The sequence below is a fragment of the Argentina silus genome, assembly GCF_951799395.1.
Source record: "Argentina silus genome assembly, chromosome: 10".
Taxonomy (NCBI): domain Eukaryota; kingdom Metazoa; phylum Chordata; class Actinopteri; order Argentiniformes; family Argentinidae; genus Argentina; species Argentina silus.
Window position 1 is genome coordinate 8,455,287 of NC_139664.1, and position 19,053 is coordinate 8,474,339.

The window sequence follows — 19,053 nt, forward strand, 5'->3', positions numbered from 1 at the left end:
AGGGGCAGTGGCACGGCCCCTGAAACCACCACTGTATCTTACCTAATCTAAAAGTGCTGGAGAATAGCATCCCAACTGCAGCAGCAGGTTTGGGCCTTCAGTTTAGACTCTCCATTAAACATGTTATTTAGACCAGGAGTTAGGGTTCATCTGAGTCCATGCAATTGCTCCTTAATCTACTAGTTACCTCGCCTCTCCAATCAAAGGCAACTTTGAGCTCACAGAGTGCCACCAGGATTGGACAACCAGATGAAAAGAAGATTATCAAAAGCTGAAAGGCTCCGAAGTAAAAAGGACTCACAGCATTTCCTCTTCCCGAGCCAAGATTCCCAGTTCCGTGGGCACACACAGCAGAGTTCAGGTTTTGTTCCCTCAAACCAAGCGCCTGTTAGGGACCAGGGGACTCATGTACGCTTCATCAAACAACCACTGCTGCTACTGCTAGGAGGGATCTGAAAGAGCTTACTGTGAAAACAATTAAAAAGCTGGATCCTAACTTCACGTCTTGCCTTCATATCAATACGGATTATGGAGCATCTCGGGGACTGGAGGGGGAAGTAAGACAGTCAGACAAGAGGAGAGACGTCTGTCTGTCTGTCTGTCTGTCTCTGTCTGTCTGTCTGTATAGGGCTCCTGTTGGAAGACAGGTGTCATGCATGGTTTGATTGGTTGTTAAGGTTGCCTGGGCATAACAAGCTCCCCAAGGAACCACTCTGCAACAGAGCTTAGAAAGACGACAACACACAGCCATGGAATGGCTCGAACCATGCCAAAACTCCACGAACAAACCTAGCACTTCAGCTACCCATAACAAGAATGATGCACAACAAGTAGGACTAATGACACATACTGCAGAATAAACATGGCTAGAATTGAGTAGAATAGCTTCCAAGCCTTCCATTTACTACGCACATGCCTCAGAGACCTAGAGACTCTCTGCAAGTGCTTGATCCTCAGATCTGAATGAGTCTATTTGCTGTGATGTCTGCATCCTAGGAGGATGAAGCTCTCTTTCGATGAGCATTCTGCAATAATGAAAGAAGCATGTCAAGATGAATTCCCTTTTCCTGTCTATACTAATGCACATGATGTATCATGTATACAAAATCAAGACCAGAAGCATATTCCCATGTTCATCACAAAATAAGGTTGTAAATGGAAAATGACCATGTCTGTATTGATATACAAGCCTATGAGACGTGAGATGTCTCCTTGCTTGTATTGTTATGGATAAAGGTGTGAGCAGGAATGACTTTCAGCCAACATTTTCACACACACACTTTCACACACACACACACACACACCGAGGCTGAGGGAAATCTCATCTGTGTATGTCCATGGTCATAGAGACAGCATACAGAATAAAGAGGCGGGGGGGTGTGTGGGGGGGGGTTATCCCTACAGGACAGGGCACCTCCAGTACCTATGACCTTGTAGAGAGATACAGTAGGAGGCTTTATACAGTCATTAACATGTATGAAGCATGGTCAGGAGCACACACACACACACCTACCTGTGCCTGTGACCCTGAAGCCAAATAACATACACACACACACACACACACACACACACACACACACACACACACATACTGGAGACACACATAATGGACACTGGAACACATACACACATACTGTAGCATCTATTTTTTATATTAGCATGTTTTCTGCTGGAGGCAAGGTTATGACTACAGAGAATGGGGATGTGGGCTATCATTGACACTATGGCCTCTAATCTGGGTCCTGTGCTGATAAAAGGCCAAGAGGAACAGAGAGAGAGAGAGAGAGAGAGAGAGAGAGGACAAGAGAGAGAGAGAGGAAGAGATGGGGAAGATACCTCTGTAATGCTGGAGCACAGCTGTGCCCTTCAGATATGGCCCTGTACCTCTGTGTGGGAGCAGCTGCACTGGGACACACACACCAAATCCTGGGGAGCCATCCTGCCGTGAAGTTTTGTAGCCGGCTATACCATGATGTCAAGTGAAGCATGTTTCCTTATTGAAAACCATGTATAAACTTAAACTTAAATGTTGTATAAGTTTTCAGACAGCGATTATTGTTTCTATTATTTGTAATATACAATGTACAATGTTTATTTCCATTTACCACAAATAGTTTATCAACATTTAGCTCTGTAGGTGTCTGGTTCTGACAGTGTGTTTGTGTGTGTGTGTGTGTGTGTGTGTGTGTGTGTGTGTGTGTGTGTGTGTGTGTGTACAACATGACAACTTCAATGCTTCAACAAATGTCATGCCTCAGTCAAGGCATGACAAAGAAGATGGTTATTTGAGTAATGACGACATAGGCCTAAAGACATAGGCAGCAACATGATGACATAGGCCTAAAGACATAGGCAGCAACATGATGACATAGGCCTAAAGACATAGGCAGCAACATGATGACATAGGCCTAAAGACATAGGCAGCAACATGATGACATAGGCCTAAAGACATAGGCAGCAACATGATGACATAGGCCTAAAGACATAGGCAGCAACATGATGACATAGGCCTAAAGACATAGGCAGCAACATGATGACATAGGCCTAAAGACATAGGCAGCAACATGATGACATAGGCCTAAAGACATAGGCAGCAACATGATGACATAGGCCTAAAGACATAGGCAGCAACATGATGACATAGGCCTAAAGACATAGGCAGCAACATGATGACATAGGCCTAAAGACATAGGCAGCAACATGATGCACATGTTAATGTGTGATTGTAGCCTAGTCAACAGTAGATGGAAGCACCTGTTGTAGTAACAGACGTGAACAGATGGAGACAACGGAAGGAACTAGAATTACCTGTAGCCACCGTGTTGATGTGTTTGGACATCCCGATGCGCCGCGATGCAGATGTCCGCCAAATGTGCCTTAGGGGGAAATGAAAAATGTCTGCTCTCCCTCCCTCCCTATTCCTGCAGTGAAATGGAAGTAAACCGCTAATTGCACTCATTCACTCAACAGCATAGGTCTAAAACCAAGAGAAAGGCTCAGCCAAGGGCAGTAACGGTGTTTTGTCCAGGTAGGCCTGCCGTAGGACTGCGTTTCCAGTAAAGCTAGACCCGTCATGGCGGTAGGCTACCTGTCCTGACTCAGGTATCCACTGTATAGACCTGCCACCTATAGAGCCAAAAACTGTCATTAAAAAACAAAAACGTTGCTTTTAATTAATGAGCATGTGACTTTGAGGTTATGGCCGATTAATTAATTGGCTGTACTAATGTAATGGAGCTAAATGTCATCCCCACCCACCTGGACTCCAGCTTCCGCAGTGCAAGCATACCTAAAACGCGGCATTGAATTGGGATATGAACATTAATGGAGCGGGTGGTCTTCTGAACGATTGAGATCCAATCTTGCTAGCATTATTAGTTGGCAGTTAAATCATATTCAATTGCTTGTATTCCCCTCGCTCGTAATATGACTCTGCTCAATTTAACCCCTTTTCCACATAGGTAACAACCTCGGCTAATTGCTATTCAGAACACACACTCAGTGACAACCGTGTGACTGCAGTGTCCTCAGCTGCCTCGCTGGGTTACTGGTCGTTCCACTAACGTAGGGTTGTGCATGTGTTAAATATGTGATAGGCCTTCTGCACAGCACTGTGCCAATCCAATGCAATATGTAGGAGGTATATCTTGAAATGATACTAGCCTATTGCTGCAGTGGAATACAGAATATCATGCATGAGTGTCAGCATTAGCCTGATGGAAATGTAGACATTTCTTCTTCTTAAAGAAAATGTATTCGAGACACCCAAAGAGCCTCAGCACACCGTGACATACATACCTCTCATATTGCTAGGCCTACTGTTTGTAACATGCCATTTCACTTGGCCTTTGGATTGTGTGAAGCAATCTTTTGGGAGTTTTTTTGAGAGAAAAAGTCCCCACTTTAACTGAATCCCACAGCAGAACACAGACTGTAAATCCTGAGCAGTCCTCTCTCCGGAAAGCACCTAACGCTGAAACTCATTGAATTTGATAAATGTCAACCTATCCAACTTCTATTGTCTTCTCGGAGTCTCATGTTTTCTCAACACAGTACGGAATGAGAGCTCAATGAAATCTTATTTTTCTTAAAATTGTTCCCTAATTAGCGTAATTAGCCTTGCCTCTCAGATACATTTACACTAAGAGCATTGATTGCCACACAGGCCTAAAGAAGCTTACACATAACAAATTCTGTTAGAATCTGCCGCAGATACCCTGGGGCTGGTTAGACACTCAAGGGCAGAGCTGGGGAGCTGTAGCCCTTTGACACAGACATTGACGTAGAATATTTTACTCAGGGCGTTCTTCTCACATAGAACAAATTGGTACCTTGGTATATCTCTGAGAATTGCGGCAAAATACAATTTGCCTTCACAAGAGCTGCAAATAACAGATTTTGAACAAATGCACTTTATACAGAATTCCTTTTGACCAGGATTATGTTTTCACATTATGTTTCGAAGTGCAGAGCAGGTGCCCAAACGCTCCAGGGTCCAAATCAGGTGGCAGGTAATACAGTATTTCTTACGTGAACATGTCCCTAGGGTTACAGCTTAACAATATTTATAAGCACTGCTGAAAGACAGGTTGTCTGGGAAACGTGGTTCCACCTATCCAATCATTTTAGATGTCCTCAAATGTCTAAGGTGTAAGTACGGGTAAGGAGTGGATATGGAATTTGTCTCAAGGGTAGTAAATTCAGCCATTATTAAGGGAGAGAGGGGCTGAGGTGTGGTCTTTCCTTCTAAACCTAAGCTGTATCTCCAGATAGATCAGGTGCTGAAATGCTCTAGGATCTGCCAAATGGAAACAGTCCAGGGGGTGTATTTCTATAAACCACTAAGAGACTGGTTGTCTGGGGGAAAGTGCTGTAGTGTTATTTTCCAGACAGGAACGATGAGCCCCCTCTCTGATCTTTTTTGTTGTGTCAGCGTCTGTCCTCTGCTATGGCTGGTCAGGCAACCAAGAGGTCAAAGGCCAGTGCGACTCCATTCCAAAGTCAACGACTCATGACTCTCCACCCCAAAAACAGCTGTTTTGTGTCCTGCAACTTATTATGATGTGTGTTCAGTATGGCAGCGGTCATTAGATACCATGTAGCAACCAGGAATCCATACCCAAGATGCCTTTCTGTGGAATAGAGTGTGAATTAGAGTTCACAGTTACTGAGATGCTGAACTTCCTTTGTGTGTCTGACAGAGTGAAGGTATTGATGTTTCTGGTTCTATATAGTTAAAAGGCTTCATGCCTAGGCTACTGTTGCACCATATCACCATTCTGTGCCCTATAGAATAAAAAGTATTAATGTTGGCTGCTTATAGGACACAAGCTACAGTGGCAGTTGTGCAATTAACCATCCCTCTGCCTCTCTTCCCAGGGGTTATAATTGCACAGCAAACCTCTCGGTGGAGCGCCACAGAAATCGAACCGCAGCGACCTTCTGCCAATGATCAAAGCCTGCACCACGTCTCACTATTCCCCCAAGAGATGGAGCGAGGAAACGAAAGAGAGAGAGGGAGAGAGAGAGATGGAGGGAGGGATGGAAATCCGAACAGGCCATCTCACATCTCGGTACCGCTGGCTGCTTTACATATGAAATACACCTTTCTCCTTTTAATTCCCATGAAATCGGGCAGGAACCCGTTATCAAGCAGGAGAGAGGGATGTGTAACGACTAGAGGGGCCGTTACACAGAATCCTTCGTTACACCCTGGTCACGGTTCAGGAGTATCACCCCTGTGAACACACCCTCACTCCTGGGCAGATTAGGTTGGAAGGCTGATAGATTGTTATTTCTCCCTCAGATGCATATGGTTGGGTTTAACACACCATCAACACAAGGGCTTTGACATGGTAATGCTTTAGAACAAAGACCCGGGTTAGCTTGTGATCAGTGGGTCTGTACATGTGTCAGACACAGGCTCTGGTTGTATGCGTCCATGCTTGGCTTTGATTGTTACAAGTGAAAATGGTGAAGGATATGGACAACATGTGCACATCACTGGGCCCATGGTCAATCAATCAAATGTACACTAAAATGCCTTGGGAGGAGGGGAGCGGTTTGGCATATTAACATACAATTGATCTGAATTCTGAGTATTTACTTACTACCTTTAAAATATGCTGTCCTCCAAAGGGGCATCAACCTTCACATATCTGGAAAAGGAGACACCGACCGGCCTTTAAAGCAAACACTCCACTATGCCACACCTGAAGGCAAATCTGCAATCACAACAGCTGACACTCATTAGTAATCAAGGCGAACAGTCCCACTGGTTACTTATATACACAAGTAGCTGCTCTCAGAATCAGACATAGTGAAGGAAATAGCTATAGTATACATTTAGGGGTCCACATAACTTTCTATGATTATGGAAGTACATATATTTGCATATAGTTGCGTAATTCCTCTCTTCGCTTTAAAGAAAAGTTGCCTTTCTTGTTTTCTTTGTGAGTATGTTACCTAAACTTGTGTTTGCATGATTGTATGACTCATACCATTCTGGAGGCTTAATCAAGACATAAGAAAGTCATACATTATTCATGCTTATTTAAACAGCATTTATTAGTATCAATGAATATTTCATTTGTCAGTGGCTATAAATATTTCATGGTTGAATATGATGAATTTGGGGGCAGATGTTAGGGGGTAGAATTAGGCAAATACTGTAACTGCTCTATTGAACTCAGCCGAAGTAGTCATCATGTTGTGTTTATGTTACCTGAAGATAAAACACGACAAGGAGACTAGATGGGAAATCTATTAAGACTTTTAATTTCTTAATGTTTTTGACAATACAATTTGAACATGAATCGATAACATTTGCCTGAATAAGTTACACAATAAATAAATCAATGAATAAATCAAATTAAACACAGATTTTCTCTGCTATTGGGTCATTCCCCCACTTTCTGGTACAGCACAAGAATGAGATGTATTAGCCAATGATGTCATAATACCAGAGATTCCTGGGGACGTATATCTGCACTGGGAGGGACAAACAGATCCCCAGTGGTTGGAACTGAACGAGAAATGATTGGAAGTCGGCTCCAGTGTATACTATCTGGTCTCTCTTTTATGACATAATCTCAGTCTAATCCTTCTTTATCTCATTCTAGCGTACAGTAAGCCTAGGGAGGAATAGAAATATCTTTACAACATGACAGACACGAGGGGGTAGGAATCAGGCATTTACAGCAGCTCAAGTTCAGTCCAGTATCTCTCCTATCTCTTTACCTGGAAGATCCCTATGTACTGAACGTTTTCACTTTCAACCCAACCTCTGCACTGATTCGAGAGAGACGCACATCTTACCTTGGTCAGATGATATCAGGTCCAATCAAAACAAGTGTAAGAGACCGGTTTGACTGAAAACCAACATACCTTGTGATTGTCCAGGAGAACTAGGGGAGCACTGGACCAGCGTAGGCCTAAAGCATCTAGACTCACAGGAGGTAGCATGTTACTCTCCTGTCCATCTGTCCATCCTAACAGCAGTAGACAATGTTTCTTGACCACCATGATTGTCATGGTCATCAATTTGTGTTCTATATTCACTGTTCATGGTTTCTGTACATATTCTCTACAATGAAAGCTGCTTGTGAAATCCTTCAACATGAAAGCCATTGGGTTCAGGTTGAGTAGCCTGGGTGCCAGACTGTTTCTGCTTTCAACAATGCTACACCGCTGCCTTGTTTGGCAAGACATCAGCACGTTGGCTGAAGCAGAGACGGGCTAGCATCCAAGCTACAGGGTTAGAATAACGACACAGGGATATGGTATAGACTGGTATGTCCCAATGGCTGCTGTGCCCCTTACATACAGATACAGCATATTGCACTTAGAGCAGTGGTAATTCAGAGATTGGGTGGGGTCGTTAGTAAGATCACAGTTTGTTTGTTACATAATGGTCTTTAAGAAGGGTGCCGAGTCAGATAGGGGCTGGGGAGACAGACAATGAGGCATACAATACACTCCCCTAGACATGACACAGAATCAGTGCTCAATAATTCCGAGCTCTCAAACGTGATTGACAGGCCAATCAATCGGAGTCAGGCAAGGGTCTCATGCAAATTAAATGTGAGATCCCAATGAGACTAACCTGGTTGAATAAACCAGTGCAATGACGGCTAACTTGTGTTGTGACCTACATTCAGTCGGGTGGAACGTCAAGTATATTGCAGATAAAAATGAATAGCATAGAACGGGCATCTCTCACTCAGCAAGAGAATAGAGTCAGCTCCATGCAATTCTAGAATAGACTATTCTATTGGGAAAACTGAACGTTCTACCGCATTCAATAAGCCCCTGGACAGCCTTGTCAATCACTGAGAGCAGAAGAGCACAGATAAGTGAATCATAATCTATGTTAGGGAGTGTACAGTAGTGTTCACCTCAGGCCTCTACTGACGGGCCACCTCTGGTCATTTTATATTCAGAGAGACTTACTGTGGTCTCAGGAAACACCTATGTCACTTCCTGCTATCAGAAAGGCCACACTTTGGGGTCAGATTTAGGAAGCATTTACACCAGGTGGTGGGAATATAATTTTTGTTGGGGGAGGTAGGGGATAAAACACCATAAGTAAAAGCTCAAACGTGAAATTGTTTCATGAAATTCATAAAGGTATTACCTTAATAGAATATTTGTATAGGTATATATAGGTGCAAATGCTTTGTAAAGCCGGCCCCTATGGAGCACTTATTGTAAGGACCAAGCTGTGGGCCTGAGTTCCCTCAAACACTGTGGGGGGTTGATGATGAGAACAAACTAGCCACCTGTTCCTATACAGTGATGATTTGATCAATGCATGGTTTACCTGCTTTTTTCTCTTAAAGAAAAAAAACAATCACTGATTTTAACACAGGGGTCCAGTTTCACCTTCCCCACCCCACAGTCTTCTGGATTGCATTGACTGACCATCAGTGTTGAGACCACAATTAGACTACAAAAGGCTTGAAATGTACATCCTTTTTCATAATCTTTCTCTCTCTTTCTCTCTCTCTCTCTCTCTCTCTCTCTCTCTCTCTCTCTCTCTTTCAGATATTCCATACAAAATCAATATACAGGGACATTGCACACTTATTGTACACAAACAAGTAGCGACAGTACAAGTGTATCTGGCAACAATGCGGATAAAAAACAATGGGAGCAGTGTGTGTGTATTAACACACAAACAGAAGCAGCTGGGTGTGCACAAACACACACACACACACACACACACACACTCATCCACTTGCCAGTAAGGACACACAGCATGTTTGTGGTGTCTGCCAGGTTTCTCTGCAGGCCGACTGTGTGTCTGGCACTGGGGTAAAGGTCTGGAGACACACACAAGCTGTGTGCTCTGTCTGGCTTTCACACACACTTTAATGGGCTTTATGAATGGCTGGGACTCAATGACTGTGTCAACACAAGGGGCCTTACTCAGTCCAAACCAGCACCAGGTTTCTGAGATAAGTCATAAACAACACTCTCCTAGCGCAGCAAGAGAGCATGTCTGAATTAATATGCAACTGGGTTTCTTTGTATTTCCTCATTGTAAACATTGTGAGTGTGTCAGTCCAAAGATGTTATTATCATTTGTTATTTTTGACTCACACTCAAGACATTTTTAACAGAGTGTGTGTGTGTGTGTGTGTGTGTGTGTGTGTGTGTGTGTGTGTGTGTGTGTGTTTGTGCGTGTGCGTGTGCGTGTGCGTGTGCGTGTGCGTGTGTGTGTGTGTGTGTGTGTTTGTCTGTGTGTGATTCCACAGGTACTGTTATTGTAACACTGAAGCATCTCAGTCTGTACTCAACCACTGCAGTGGTGTCTGTCTCTCGACATTGCGTGGAGCACAGAAGCTGCAGTCAACTCATACTTGTTACAATAGTGGATGGAGGGGATGGGTGGATGGATGGATGGAAGGGTGGATGGATGGATGGATGGATGGATGGATGGATGGATGGATGGATGGATGGAAGGGTGGATGGATGGATGGATGGATGGATGGATGGATATTGACAAATCTGTTCCTTTGTACCACTCATGTCCACCCAAACATATTGCCACACATACGTACAAAAACAAACAAACACACACATACACACACGTACAAACATACACATGTACACACACACACACACTCACTCCACCCAAGCCTTCACCACTGCTCCACCATGAGATCCAACACTCGGTTGACATTCAGATCTGAATCAAGGCAAAAGTCGGTCTCAACGAATGGGGCGGATGGAGGACTGAGGGGGCGGAGTCCAGAGGTCAGCGATTCAAGCCAATCACAAGGGTCAAAGGTTGCCGGTGCCCGTCTTTTCCGTGAGGCCACAGTGGGCAGCGGGGGGGATGCGCAGAGGAGAGGTGGGGGTGGGGGAGGTGCAAGCTGGTGGGGAGCCGTCGTCGAGGGCGATGGGGGTAGCTCCAACAGGACGGAAGAGCAGAGGGGAGAGGACAGGAAGTTGTCATCCTTAGAATGGCGCAGGTAGGGCTGGAATTGGTCAGCTTGGGGCGGAGGGGAGAGGCTGGGGTGAGGGGTGACGGGGGATTGGAGATCTGACACAGAGGAGACAGAGTCTGAAAGAAAGGAAGAAGAGAGGGTTCAGACAGAATGCTAATTGAGTGAGGGAATCAACCTCAACATCTGTGGGTTTATATTATTTCCTAGGAGGCCACAGCGTTAGCTACGCACCCACACAGCTGATTGACTCATCCAGAATGTCGTCTATGGACTGGCTGGGGTCCATCTGAGGAAGGGAAGGAAATGATTCACCTACAGTATAGTTTACTGGACAATGGAACTGATATATTATGTTTCTCTATCACACACACACAGACACACACACACACACACACAAACACCCACACACACACACACACACACACACACACACACACACACACACACACACACACACACACACACACACACAACCACACAAACACACAAACACACACACACAAACTAACCTGCACTCTCTGGATGGCCTCCTGCAGCTCCTCCTCCAGACTGCGGACGCTGCATGGGGCTTGTACGGGACTCGCTGTGATCTGCATGGGCAGCTCAAAATCCTGGCCAATCAAATCGCAGGAAAACACCTGATTGGACAGAATGGGAGGTTGATATGGCATACTTGTGTCATGTACCTTATCTTGCAGGTGATATGGTGTACTTGTGTTTGTTGCAGTTTACCTGGGTGAATAGGACCTCTGTCTGTCCATCTGTCTCTGGCTTCCCTTGGGGACATCCTGGATCCTGTTGCAGGAACGGATGGAGGGATACTACACAAGACTGAAAGAAAGAGGAGGAGAGATGATACGTCATATTTCTCCAACCAGGCCAGCTTATTTGAGGTTAAACCATTTTAGACAGAAGATTCTATCCTCACCTCTTTGGCCGTGCTGGAGGCCCTCTCCCTGGGTCTACTCCTCATCCTCTCCCTCATCTCCAGCTCCAGACTCAGCTCCTGTTGCTGCTGTTCCTGTTCCGACTGCCAGGTGGTGCCAGCATGCAGGGGCGAGGAGGAGGTGGAGGAGGAGGAGGCAGGGGGAAGGCCGGGGCTGGGGGTCGCAGACGGGCTCCCAGCGGGAGCCAGGAAAACAGCTTTGGACAGCTCACACTGCTCACCCCCCATACTGATCGAAATTGCATTTGGAACACCATTGAGAATTCCATTTGGAATGCCGTTTTCTACACCACTGAGAATTCCATTAGGAAGTCCATTGGGCTGTAGGTACATCTTTTGGTTTGGATTGTTGCTGGGGGAGTCGGGTCCAGAGCACGGGCTGGAGCTGGGGTTCTGGTTGGGGGGCAGCAGGGCTGGGGAGGGGGTAAGGAGGTCCAGGCTGGTACCCAGCTGGCAGAGGGGTGTGGGGGTGACGCAGGTGCGGGGTAGTTGGAAGGGGCGTAGGCGCTGTAGGAGGGCAGGCTTGGTGCCGGAGACGGGGAGGCCACGTTTTCTCAGCTGCTGACGCAACTCTGACACCTGAGAATGGGGTGGGAGTGGGGGAGGGGAGGGGAGAGGAGGAGGGTTAGAGAGAGGGGTGGGGGAGCGAGAGGGGGAGGTTTAGAGACAGGGGCGGAGGGGCACAAGAGGGGGTTAGAAAAGAATATACATGTAGTGAGAGAGTCAGGAAAGGTCAGAAATTATAGTAGAGATACATGAGGGCCATGTTTTCAAGTCATTGACAACAAATTGTCTTTTGATAACATATTGTCTTACCGTTAGGTCGACAAGATTGGGAGGGAGAAGCTCAGGTTTGGGGGAGGGACTTGTGTCCATAGGGTTGGTGTTTGTTGCAGTGGAGACAGGCTGGAGTTTCTGGGGCGTGGCTCCAGAGAACCTCATGGTTTGGTTGGTGTCTCCGCTGGAGAGAGGGGAACAGAGGCAGGAACATTAGCTAAGCTGATCCATCAGCTACTAACTACTAAGGACAGTTTAGGACCCATGGCTCTGGAGGCTCCCCAGGCAAGGTGGCCTGTACCTGGGTGTGACAGTGAGCTGCTGCTGCTGGTTCTGGAGGATCTGCAGCTGGAGGAAGACCTGCTGCTGCTGCAGGAGACGCGAGTAGGCGGGGTCTATGGGCTGGGCGGGGGCAGGGCTCCTCTGGGTGCTCCCTCCCCCTGACAGAAACAATTAGGATCAACTTTATTAGTATAGCACATTAATGACATGTACAGTAACATTAAGTATATATTTATACCTGTGTCATAATGCTGTTATTTACTCTATTAACATTGTATAAACAGGTTGTTACACATTGAGCCAAAGGCCCTTTACATAGAAGGAAAGTAGTGAAAAGAGCAACAAGCCACTTACCCCCGGTCCCAGACCCTATTCTCTGGTCTGGAGGAATGTACTGGTGGTATTTGAGTTTCCTCATCTTGGGTTTGGAGTCCCGCGGTTTCCGTGGGCGAGGAGGACGTGTGGAGGTGAGGGAGGAGGGCAGGGGGGAGGAGTGGGGGGAGAGGCTGGGGGGCCATGCTGTCTGGAGGTGGGGGAGAGATGGGGAGAGAAAAATAGAGGAAGAGAGAAAATGTGACATTTATGTTTTTTATGTGCCCTGTGGAACTTGGCATTTGTTGCAATGCTAATTGCCCCATGTGGGATAAATAAAGTTGAAACTCAAACTAAGATTATGTGCATGTGTGAAACTAGAACTTTCACACATACAGTATCTCTCATTGACAGTGTGTGGTGTCAGTTCTGACATAAAACAGTGTAAATGTGTGTGTTCTAACTTATTAACTTAGGGCATAGAGTGACTTCCTTGCAGTGAGTATTGACAGTAATGAATACAGAGAAGCCTTCACAACAGTAGGGAAACACTGTGCTCTGCTATGTGCCTGAATGACCAAACAGCAGGGTTGAAGACATTCACAGTGGGAACCTGTCAGTTTCCATGTACAGTACAGTACAACAAATTCAGCAATGGGAACAGTTGATAGATTTTTGGATGTTTATTTTGAACAACCCCCACAGTTTTCTCATAAAGGAGAACTTTGAGTCGACAAAATAAATCTACCCAGCCTACTTGGCACTGACTATATTGATAACCCCATAGAGTTACAATTAATGGTCTGAGCTATGTCTGTTCTATGAATTATTATATTTATTTGAAAACTTCAAGTGTACCTTTGGCAGCAGGGACATGGCTTGGGATGTCAGATACATCCCGTTTAGTCTCCCGGTCGTTGCCATGGAGTTTGAGTCTGTCATGCTTATTGGCTGGCTAATGCCCTCGGTTGCCGGGAGCAACGCCAAGCCGGACTGCAAGCAAGAAGAAAAATAGCAATGTAACACGGAATACAACCTGATCATAGACACTGACCTAAGTTTTGTACTAATGGTCAAGGTTAGGGTTATGGGTAGCTGACTTTCTGTGCAAAATGGCAATTTCTATCCAGAGCCCTGTCCTCTCACCTGAGCATGGGTGGGGCTATGGTTAAGGGGCAGGCCAACAGGTGACATGTCACTCAGTGATTGGTCGCCTGAGAGCCCCGGCGATGAGGAGAAGGCTGGTGATTGGTGGACCCCGAGTTGCTCAGGGGATGAGGAGGAGGAGCAGGAGGAGATGTCATCTTCGAGGACATCTGAGGAGAGAGGGAAGGAGACGGGGCCTGAGGAGAAGAGGGGGAGAAAAGTAAGAAAAGGAAAGGAAGGGTGGGAGGAAAGGGGAGGAGAGGGAGTAGGAGGAAAGTGTTTATCAGTAACAGCAGATTTTATATGTACTTTGGTGTGTGTGTGTGTGTGTGTGTGTGTGGTTGTGTGTGTGTGTGTGTGTGTGTGTGTGTGTGTGTGTGTGTGTGTGTGTGTGTGTGTGTGTGTGTGTGTGTGTGTGTGTGTGTGTGTGTGTGTGTGTGTGTGTGTGTGTGCGTGTGAACTCACGATTCTCCAGGGGTATTAAGTGTTTGTGCGGTAGCTCCAGGGGTCCAAGCCGACGTTGGGTCTTCTCACTGAGGTCCTCTGTCAGCCGAGCCTTCTTCTGCCTATGGGCCCCACACACACTCCTGTCTGTGGGTGGGATAGAGAGAGGGAAGGAGGACAGAGAGAGAGGGGGGAGGGGGTTGAGAAGGGATGGGTGTTGGGAAGGAGAGAAGGTGGGGGGGGGGGGGGGAAGCAACAGGAGTTCAGAGCAGATGTGTTTGGAGTATGCACAACTGTGTTGCCATAGGCAATCAATTTCAGCTAAAACCAACAGGGACAACCAAAACCCTTGGGGAATAGGATACCCCTAGACACACCCACACACACCCACACACACTATGTCTTTCTTAAAAAGAAATGTCTCCAGAGTTTACCCTACCGAAACCTGTTTGTGTGAGGGAGGGGATATGAATGCAATGATAATAGTGTTTGTAATTACAGCGGACAAGGCGATAAAGAAGGGAACAGAGGAGAAGAAAGAGAGAGATGTAGGCGATGAAGAAAAACCAGGGTTCTCAACCCCTGAATGGGCAGGCTTATCGTGCTCTGTCAATCCTGTGATAGGTTCAACCCAAAGGAAGCTGCTTAGAATGGAGAGTAACACGGCTCCGCTGGGTCACATTTATGTTTGATTGACAGCTAATGAAAACCCAATCCCATCGCAGAGTTCAGAGACTTCATTCCCTTACATAACTAAATAGATGGAGAGGGATTGTAGTGGGGAATTAGAGGAAATAAGATAAGAGAAAATGGATTGAGACAGAGAGCGGAAGAGAGGACAGGCGTAATAGCGAGAAAGGGATAGAAGGGAGGGGGGAGGCAAAAATCTAACTGTATAAAAACAGTATGATAAAAGTGTTATGTTAGGAGCATTACATAATGAAGCAAAAGAGTAGAAATATTGTAGGCAGGGCGTCACCTTGTGCAGTTTCAGTGTTCAGACCACTAGGGGGCGACTTCTGAGTGGTGCCATCGTCAGTTAGACGCTGCATCAGGAAACAGCGGGTCAAACCAACATCCATCCAGTCCAAGGCTCCATTCCATTTCAATTCAGTCAATTCAACCAAGTTCCTAGTTCACTCAACCATAGTCCATTGGCCAAATGGCAAAACTAAAAATACTCTTTTTCTATGTGGACACATCAATTCATGTATTGCATTCAATTTCAATTCACTTCCTGAGTTGAATGAGTTGAAGTGGAATTGCCCCGAAGCCTCCCATCAACAGCAGTACCTCAGAGTCTCACTTTCATAGTTGTTATAGAGCACAATATAGTCACAAACATATGTCGTTGAGATAAGCATTGTACACGTAGGCATTGTACATGACATATCATGTTTTAGGTTGAGAGAAACAGAGCGCTACTCACCAGAGCTTCACTCTGGTCTTTCTCTCCTTTGTGAGGAGGACAGGTCGTCTTCAACCCTAGAGAGAACAGGAAACACAGGAGTTAGATAACAATGAAGGTGTTGGGGAAGGACAGAGGGTTCAGCTTTGTTTTGTATGTCTGCTTTTAACGTGGTGTTTACACAGTAATGGTTTGATAATGACATGATAATGATGCAAAAATACACAAACCAGAGTCTGCATTGATTTCATTCTGCTTTCGGTTCTGAATCCTCAACTGCAGGACTGAAAGACAAGCAGAAGGAGAAGTAGTTCATTAGTTGCATGATCACAAAAAATAAAGTGGTTCTGAAGGCACAGTTGGTTGGAGCGTGCTGTTGGCAGCAATAGAGTGGAGGGCTTCATTCCCACATGGGCCACATGAACTCAACATCTGTGTTAAGTCACTTTGCATCAAATCTGCTATAATATTACAATCCGTATTTCCTCTGTTCTCTCCTACCATTACATAGCGGACGCAACTGAAAGGTAACTATGGGTAAAAGGGGTTAAGAGGAGTCATGTTCACTGTACGATGTGGCCATGTAACAGTATACAGTAGTATGACTTAGTATGTAATCAGCAGTTTGCTGAGTACGTGTCAGCTTACAGGCACAAGAATCAAATAAATGTGTCATATAGGATATGGGACCAAACACACCTTAGGGGTTGGGGGTAGGGCCAGGGTGATTTTTCCCACAATGCATTGCTGTGCTGAGTTTTGGGATCTGAGGGAAATGGAGGATGGGAGGGAGGGGCCAGGTCAAGGGGGGTTGGGGGCAGTAACTATTTATCCATCAGTATGTCTATTTCTGTCGCCCCCATCCCCCCCTCAGCTGTCCCTCTTTCTCTAGCACTCTCTACCTCCTGTCCTCCCTCCCTCCCTCCCTCCCTCCCTCCCTCCCTCCCTCCCTCCCTCACTGTCAAGTGTGCTAAGTAAATTCTTCCTCCCATTTCTGTCAGCCGACTCCCCAGTCAAAAAGAGACACTGAGAAAACACTTCTTAGCCAGGTTCTTACAGTATTGGGAACCTTGACTGACTCAGCCAGGCTTTCATACACAAGGCTACCGTGCGTGTTGTCTGTTGGCTTGTTGCGAAAAGGCCTGAGATTGTGACCACTGTGTCAGACCACTGTGTCAGGATGGTAGGGTTGCTCTATGTGGACAGGCACATGAGGTTGAAGACCGTGATGGACTAACACAGTCTGATGTGATAATTGACCAGACCACACAGAGAGTCAGGATCCAACAGAAGTTACAGTCACAGAGCCTGCCTCACCCACTCCAGAAAACGTAAGACAATTTGATACATGTATTAGTCATTCTCATGGTGTAAATACATAGAATAGTATACGTTTATCCACTAAGAGTAATGAGACAGGGTTAGTAGGGTTAGTTCCGCAGCAGTTTCTAAGAAATATCACCCGATCTAGCTCACATCAATGGCCATTGAACTCATCTAATCCTGGGGGAAGGAACACACACACACACACACACACACACACACACACACACACACACACACACACACACACACAATATCTCTAACACCCCAGTTGTCCAACACAGTTGCAATTGTCAGCAGGTGGTTATAAACTACACAGCAATGTCCTGTCCTTTCTATTTTACCACGCCTGTTTACGACAGAATACAAGGCAAATAACAACCTAACAACAGCGGCCATTTTTGACGACATACCAAATGCAAGACCCCTTCATAGATATCCTAAAGTTGCTGTTTACATTTCTATGGACACAGCTACCAGTAGTTCAATTGTAAACCTACTAGGCTTAGAAAGTGAGAAGAGCTGGGGTTATGGATGAACAGCAAATACAATAGTAGGTTTTATTTCATTAATCCTTGAAATGAAATGCTACCTGATAATAAAACCTCCTGGGCCTATAAACCGTTGAAGACAATGACAAGAGGACAGAAGGGAGTCTACAAACATCCCTTCAGCCGAAATGTTGACAATAAACATCAACAATAAATAATCTCCTTCCTATGCCTTTATCATTTTTTATGTGACCTCTGGAATGGGGTTACTGGTGCCAAACCAGTCCAGTGAGGGTCATATCCCTATCCCCTCATCACTGTCAACGAAACATCCCATTCCCTGATTATGGTTTCACCCAACAATGGTGGTGCAGTCTATGCCACATACCTTAAGAGATCAATCGTTTTTGGTCGAGCCTTAATATGTCTATTCAGGACAGCTCTGGGGAAATCAATCAATAAATTGATACCCTAATGATCAATCACTTCCCTTTTATTGGTATTTGATGAATGACATTACAAAGAGGTGACAACAACTGCCAATATCCTTCTTCATCATTGCTGATTACTTAAAATGCAAATAATAACATTGCCACTCATCACTGCTTACCATGGGTACCATAGAGTGTGTATACATTCTGGGGAGAAATGCAGAGCTGACCTTAGATCAACTTTGTCCCAAACCCCGCCTCTAATGCCCCGCCCTGCCTCCCGACTCCGCCCTGGTCCTCACCTGAGCGGAATTTGTTCCGGATGAGAAGCGACCTCTCAGAGGCCAGCAATGTCATGACGGAGAGGAGGGGATGTGGGGGTGGGGGGGGGGGGGGAGGGGGAAACGAGGGATGAGAGGAGAAAGAGAAAGAGAAAGAAAGAGATGAGTCCTGGTTTTATTCCCACGGGTAGGAGTCTGGAGGAATGGACTCTTCCGTTTTCAGTCTCTCTCTGCAGAAGAGGTAGGAAGAAGAGAAAGAGAGAGGGGGGGGGGGGGTCAATGCTTGTTTATCCACAAAGAGACAGACACTGACAGTGGTGGAGACACGTGGAGTAAAGGAGAGAGAGAGACTGACAGCGATAGAGACACTTAGACAGAAACAGACATTAAAAGTGGTAGAGAGAGACACATTGGGTACAAAAGAGACAGAGACAAAGAGAAATAGAGACATAAACTCTCCCAGACACACACAGGCTAAACCTTGCAGAGAGAAACATTGACAATGACTCCACTTGGCCCCCCTTAGACAGCCTGTCACAATCACATAGAGAGACAGAGAGAGAGAGAGAGAGAGAGAGAAGCCCACCCACCGAGATAGAACGAGAGGAAGAGGAAGAGAATAAGTGGGACGCCTGTGGAAAGGCAGAGCAGAAGGAGGAGAGGAGACAGAGAGAGACACAAGGAGAGTCAGGCTGTATGAGTGACAGAGGCAGAGGCATTGACAGGTACTCAGATGCCAAATAGACAAAACGGATTCT

General features: G+C 45.8%; 1 protein-coding gene across 1 annotated transcript; it reads right to left on the reverse strand.

Moving 5' to 3' along the window:
• Positions 1 to 10,145: 10,145 nt before the first annotated feature.
• LOC310810779 (uncharacterized protein) lies at positions 10,146 to 18,464 on the reverse strand (the record flags this gene model as incomplete). Its single annotated transcript, XM_083678630.1, has 15 exons — positions 18,317 to 18,464; positions 16,000 to 16,053; positions 15,791 to 15,846; positions 15,341 to 15,407; positions 14,383 to 14,508; positions 13,918 to 14,114; positions 13,630 to 13,764; positions 12,814 to 12,943; positions 12,479 to 12,617; positions 12,217 to 12,361; positions 11,383 to 11,979; positions 11,187 to 11,285; positions 10,964 to 11,092; positions 10,686 to 10,740; positions 10,146 to 10,570 (listed from the first exon to the last, which is right to left on the reverse strand). The coding sequence occupies exons 1-15, from the start codon at positions 18,369 to 18,371 to the stop codon at positions 10,146 to 10,148; spliced, it is 2,409 nt and encodes an 802-aa protein (XP_083534756.1). The 5' UTR covers positions 18,372 to 18,464.
• Between the last annotated feature and the right edge of the window lie 589 nt (positions 18,465 to 19,053).